The 6,877-nt window shown below is 32.9% G+C and overlaps 1 protein-coding gene across 1 annotated transcript; it reads left to right on the forward strand.

The window, feature by feature from the left end:
- LOC132760563 (uncharacterized) lies at positions 1–6,682 on the forward strand. The gene is made up of 2 exons (XM_060752562.1): positions 1–595; positions 2,872–6,682. Exons 1-2 carry the CDS (start codon positions 477–479, stop codon positions 4,205–4,207), a joined length of 1,455 nt encoding a protein of 484 aa, XP_060608545.1. The 5' UTR covers positions 1–476; the 3' UTR covers positions 4,208–6,682.
- Positions 6,683–6,877: the final 195 nt, after the last annotated feature.

Raw genomic sequence — 6,877 nt, forward strand, 5'->3', positions numbered from 1 at the left:
AAAATAGCATTGCGAAACGCGGTTCTTTTGTAAAATGTATATTGTAGTTAAATGATTTATTGTGGTAGATTTTTACTTAAACTACATTAATTGTACAATGTAAATAATCTTTGACTATACCAGCAATAAATCACAACTATTACATTTAATGTAGCATGAAACTGAAAGATTTTTTACAGTGTATTTGACTGGCAGGAAGTAAACTTTATCAGTATTTCGTATCTTTGTTTGACGTTTAACGAACCTTACTTATATTTGTTGTGCTCCGTTGACTGTGCTAGTTTTATCACTGTTTCACTGATAATAACGTACGATCGAAACATAATAAAGTTATAAAATAATGTTAAAGGTAGCAGCAGAGTAAACGGGAAGCAAACTGTATATTTTCATAGCATAAAATGTTTGATATAAAGGAATACTGTAAGATAAGGGAGCATTGATATATAACTAATATAATTTAAACAACAAACAACAATATGGAAGTGGATGACACTACAGGGGGATCAGCGGATGATCATTGTGAAGAAATAATCGCACCTTCTATAGATCATAAGATTGACCACAGTGATGACGTTAGTCACGTAAAGACAGACAGGTTAGTGAAAATATGATAAAAGCTCTGTACAATATATTAAATTGGCATCTGTTTTTATGCCCCCACTATGATAATGGCAAGGGGCATATAGTTTTAGCGTCCGTACGTGCGTGTGTTCGAAATCCTTCCGGCCCAGAACTGTACCATGCATCGAGAAATTTTGGCTCAAATGATTAGCATGATGGTGCAGTGTGTCTTTAGATCCAATTCACGCTTAGAGGTGAAAGGTCAGCGGTTAGAAAATCTTCTCCAGCTCATAAATCTGCCATGCATCAATGGATTTTGGAATTGATAAGCATTATGAGTTGGTGTCTCGTGTGGAAAACGAAGACCCCTGAAGTGATGGTACTTTTATCCCTACTTTAAAGATTCTGCCACAAACAGAAAATATTGTCTGGTCTATATCTCTGTAATACATCATGAAATGTTAGAATAAGCTAGCAAAAATATTTACCGTACATATAGTGTTAAATGCGTGCGGGTGTCCGAAAATATTTTCGGCCGCCCATGTGTCTGTCATATACATCAAGGAAGTTGTGACAAATGTTCACCATGACGAGATGTTGTGTCATGCGCTTGATTAGCTCCTCACTCCGTAGAATTAGTTTGTTTTCAGCTGGTTTATGCACAGATGTAAGCACGATGAGACGAGGTGTCATTCCCAAGACCTAGATCTCAGCTAGAGGTCAAAGGTCAGAAGTAAAAAAAAGAATTCCGGTCAATTTCTCTGTCGTGCAAAAAAAATAATAATATAATAATAAAGAAATACCAACAATGCTGTCCTGTCATAACATCTTAATCTATATTATCGGTGTCGTAACATGTAAAGTCTTTCAGACATATTTCTAGTTTCATTACTTATTTTATTTTATACCATACATAAGATGTGTGCACTTAACACATGCTACTAAAAGCTAGTATTTTTTTTTAATATACTAGTATTGCTTTTGATTTAACATCAAGCAGCTACAGTTCATTTATCTTAATTAATGGGCTATGGAAATCTATAAATATCTTAAGTATGAAAATGCTCATGACTAAATTTGTTGCACTTCAGAAATTTTATCCCTAATCGAGGAAACATAGATTTTCAAACTTCCTTATAGATGTACCTATATCTTTCAACCTGTTGCGAGTAAAGTCATCAAACAATTTGTGTTAACTACACATTTGAATACATTTTTATTTTCTTAAATACTTTGAAACGTTCACTAAGACGGGTAACATCTTTAAAATGTACAAATATGTGTGCCTTTCAGTAAAACAAAGAGGTGTTTGTTTATTCATCTTACTGTTAAGGAAATAGTTTTCCATCGCATTATATAGGTATGGAAACGCGATAAATATAAACATGAATTTTGAATTGGGGGAGAATTTTAACTTCCTGATTAGTGTGAATTGAAGTAGTATATTTACACGCAATACCAGATACTGATCGAAATTCCTTTTCATATAAGCACATGAAAACTGATTCGTTTGTTTTACTTTAAGTTTACTTTGATTTATATACGTTATATATTTTTTTTATCTAAAACACAAATGTTAGTGATAAGTAATGTAACCTTCTGAAATTCAATCAATAAGTTTATGTCGCTATTTCTTCCTTTTACTTAAACTAACCTTGCTTAAATTTAATATATTGATTCAAATATAGTCCATGCCTCGATCTTATCTTCTTAGCGTCAACAATACATTGTATATAATTCAACTTCACAAATATGGGAAAAGTTAACCTAGTGGTAATGTATTTGTCTTTTAACCCATGGATCATTGGTTCGAGTCCTAGTAGGAACAGAACATGTTTCCCCGTTTGGCACCACAACTAGTCATTGCCAGGAAATTCACTTGAGAATAGTTCGCATAAACCACACGTTGTCACCACAATTCAGCTTTAATGAATAATGTTTAAACTAAAAATTAAGGCCATGACACGTGATCTATATGTCACGTTAAAAACCTGTTAAAATGTGTACCTCAGTCGAGTCGGTAGATCCGCCGAACCATATTCCTAGAGTCCCTGGTTCGAGTATCGTTTGAATTATTCCGAGACAACGATGAACCGTGATGGTACATGTATATAGCCCTAGACTCGCTGAAAGTGATCTCTGTACCCGTAGGAAATTCTAAGACGAATTAAAATATAGTGCAGGAGTGTGTCACGGTTAATAAGGGAAATGAAAATGATACTTGAAAACTTGAAACAATTTAAACCATTCTAGTTTACTCGTATTTTAATGGGCTTTGGCAAATATATTATCTTGTTTCTTTACTTTTAGCTGTCTTCTCGAAAATACAAAGAAATCTCATTCACAAGAAATGGCAGGTGAACGAAAGAACAACAAGGAATTTGAAGCATTCAAAGAAGATTTCAAAACATGGAGAAAGAAATACAAAGTTACCAAAACGAATATCGAGGAAGAAATAAAAAATGTTGCAGTTGCAAAAATACACGTCATCAAAGACATCAAGCGATACAAAAAAGAAATAGTTCTAAGGTTAGATGAACTTGAAAAACAGTCTGTAGAGTTAGTAAATGAAAGATGCCAAAAAATAAGTGACGAAATGAAAGCGTTAGTTGATAAAATAGATCAAATTATTATCAAAATTGACAATTCGCTGACGCATTTCAAACCTGATGATGAAGAAAACACAAGCATGGGGAAAAAGCAGATAAAATATATGCGTGAAGAACTTTCTAATATATTGTCCAACGTCCAAAAGTTTGAAGGGGTAAGCATTTGTTTTGATAAAGACATAAAACTGTACATGGACAGATTGACAGGACTGGCAAAGATCAATCTTCCTAGTCAAACAAAACTGGCGAACGAAGTAGATATCAGATTTGAGAGTGACGCCGAGACTTGCGGTGTAAGTGATATATGCACTCTCTCTGATGGTACAGTTGTAATGACTGATCTATCAAATGACCGAGTTAAACGGCTTGACGAGTCTTACGGTAAGAAAGAATATTTGCAGTTAGATGGAGGTCCTTTGGGTATTTGTGCCACAAAATCTGGCCAAATGGCCGTCACACTTAGAGATAGAAAAGCGGTGCAATTTCTGACCTATACGCCATCAGGCATGACTTTGGCAAAATCTTTCAAAACAGACTGTTCATGCAATTACATTGGTTATATGGATGGGGCCTTATTTGTGACTTGTGAAAGGGAGGACAATGGACAAGGTCATGTCAGAACATACGACATGTCTGGTAAACTACTTCGTGTCATTGAAACTGACAACACAGGCAACAGACTGTTCACAACTCCCCTACATATAACAGTTAACTCAGACAAGACAAAGCTATATATAACTGACATGGACAATAAGATTTTAATCATTGACAAAAATGCAACGAAGACGAGACACATAACCTTAGACAATGCATTTGGTTTAACAGCTTTACCAAACGATAATATTTTAGTATCGTCTATTGAAGCACACAATGTGTGTCAGTTTGACAGCAGAGATAGGTTTGTAGGGACAGTTATAAAGAAAGACAATGGTATAGTCAATCCCGTTTGTCTAGCTTACAACAGATTTCGCAGTCATGTCATTGTAAGCTTGGACGACGCCGACACTTTAATGGTCTTTGAGGTTTCATTCACTTAAATATGTTACATGTGTATTTGAAATATCGTGATGGTTTTACCAAACCACTGGTTGAACACTGTGTGACGTTCGTAAGCTTGAATTACAGTTTTCACTTTTTATCACACTGTTCAGCAGTTGTAATATCCTTTTAATTTGATTAGTTCTGCACTTGAGTGCATCTATTTTATCTATTTTTTTTTCAATTGAGATATCTCACATGCGTCAAGAGATGGCATCAGGCGTCATATATTTATCATTTCAACCCATAGTATAAATGAAATTAAACTGCAGTGAACTAGTGAGTAGTTACTAAGACATATGAATAACACAAAAGTGTTCCATGGGAAAGTTGAAACTTTTTGTATGAAAATTGAACAATGATGATTGATATTTATTTTACTGTAAATTATCGTTAAAGATACGTATATCGTTGATGGGCCTTTATGTAGAAGAAATGGTTCAAAGTATAAGTTTAGCTTTACAATGTGTTTCTAGTGCTTGATGCGCGTGCAGTTCGTAATGTACATGTTTTATATGTGTGCATATTTTATGTGTACATTAATTAAGACGAAATTAGTTGTGCAAAGATAGAAGCCCTATCATAGAAAAAACTGTGACACTATTTTCAGGTGTATTGAGCTTATCTTTCTTTGTAGACATTCTTAAGTGAATGATATGAACTGAGACTTATTCGTGAGATCTATTATTATTGTGTTATACAACATGTAATATTTTGATTGAGAACAAGTTAAATTAAGTGTGCCTTGTATATAAATATTGTGTACTATTTTCTGATAACCTGTATATATTGAAATTGTAAATAATGCATGTATTATAATTTCGAAAAACCTTAATTTAAGCAAATGTCTCCTCTCTAAGAGTAAACAAACACAGGAATTCATAAACACATTACTTTAGATAATCTTGATTTTGAAATATTATACTTAAGTATTAGATAAGGGGTCAACTTGTATTTAAACAAGCCAACATTATATATAATACTTATTTTTGTGAAGCAATGTTGAAAAAAGAGACAGATGGTATAAAGAATTAAATGTGAGTCATGTCAGATAAATATTTGAGCCGCGTCACGACAAAACCAACATAGTGCGTTTGCGACCAGCATGGATCCAGACCAGCCTGCGCATCCGCAGGCTCTCATTTTCTCTACTTGGGCGAACAGCATGGATCCTGATCAGACTGCGCTGATGTGCAGGCTGGTCTGGATCCATGCTGGTCCCAAACCCATTATGTTGGTTTTGTCATGACACGGCTCAAATATTTAATCAAAATCATACAGTATTTATTAAATTTTGTTTATACATGTATATATAAGCACCATCATATTTTTGAGAACTGCTACTCTATAAAAGTCCAGTAGCGAACTTTCGCATAAGTAGTTACGAACGTGACCATGGAAATAATTTGTATTATATTGTATTATATTGTATTTTGTTAGGTTTTGATAAAGGTATAATATAATACTGATTGTAGTTATCAATAAAAATATATTATCTTTTTGTATATGGGATGCAATGTTTTTCGAATGCATCAAAAATACAAATATAAACTTTACGCCAGATAAACTCTCTACATGTAAAATATCATCTGCATAATTATTTAATTAACAACCTATTTTTGCTCAATCATTTAAAAACTTTAAATAGTAAATACATTATATATACATACAAAATAGGTTTGAAATAATGCAATGGGAGTTGAAACTGTCTTTCACAAAGTTTGCCATAAGAAAGTCGATAAAAAGTTTGTGTATTTTTTCAAGTACTTAGAGTCATATATCCAAAACAAGTGACGTGTTTCATTTTTGTTCATAAATATAGCGTGTTACATAGAATAATCAGAGTTTCAGGTAGCTATGTTGGTTCACAGTGATAATATTTTACATGTTTATATTCATATCGATTTATTTTTCTTCTCATGTTTTAAAGTATTATACTCGTATACATTGTACTCATATTATTTAAGTATTGTTTGAAGTTTTATCTTACTTATATCGTAAATGCATCATCCAGTTTAACATCAAAATATTGAAATACAAATCAAAAGGTCGGCAATAACTGTTACTAAATCGGTTTTGCAAGTCGATGATTGAAAGTTGAAACTTGAATATATTTCAAACAGTATGTCATTTTACCGGTGAAATGTTATCATGTACGTATTTACTTCCTTAGTCGTCACATGTTACAATAGTGGCCATAATTCAAATAGATTTATATGGTATCAAATATAGAATTTTTAGATATATTTTGTGTACTATAAACTTACAGGAATACTTGTAAGACATTGTAATATTTGAAAATTCAATCATGCTGCCTAGTAGTAATGTTTGTTAGTCATTTTTTATAAAAAGTTAGATGACCATAAATTGAAAAATCAAAAAGTTTTATTTAACTTCATAGAGGATGTCGTTGGTTAAATTATGTTTGTAACATAAACACATTTTTCATGAAATAAACATTTTATCAACTTTAATGTTGTTCCTTATTACCAAACCCGGCATAATTGTGTGTTGGAACCGGAAGTCATCAGGCTCTATTCTATACAGGTGGTATGTCAAGTGTTGTTGAGTGGAAACAGATCAAATCTTTTTCAGAATATCAACACGTGTATGGGTAACTAACCAATCTTTTTCGGATAGATCATGACTGAGGTAAAAATCACCGTGAA

The sequence above is a fragment of the Ruditapes philippinarum genome, unplaced genomic scaffold, assembly GCF_026571515.1.
Source record: "Ruditapes philippinarum isolate M1 unplaced genomic scaffold, ASM2657151v2 ctg2204_1_1_1_1, whole genome shotgun sequence".
Lineage (NCBI taxonomy): Eukaryota > Metazoa > Mollusca > Bivalvia > Venerida > Veneridae > Ruditapes > Ruditapes philippinarum.

What these genes read in the sequence shown, in the direction of transcription:
- LOC132760563 (XM_060752562.1), top strand. Translation starts at nt 477, where the DNA reads ATGGAAGTGGATGACACTACAGGGGGATCAGCGGATGATCATTGTGAA. An exon ending in AGTCACGTAAAGACAGACAG is followed by an intron (nt 596 to 2,871) that starts GTTAGTGAAAAT and finishes CTTTACTTTTAG; the next exon opens with CTGTCTTCTCGAAAATACAA.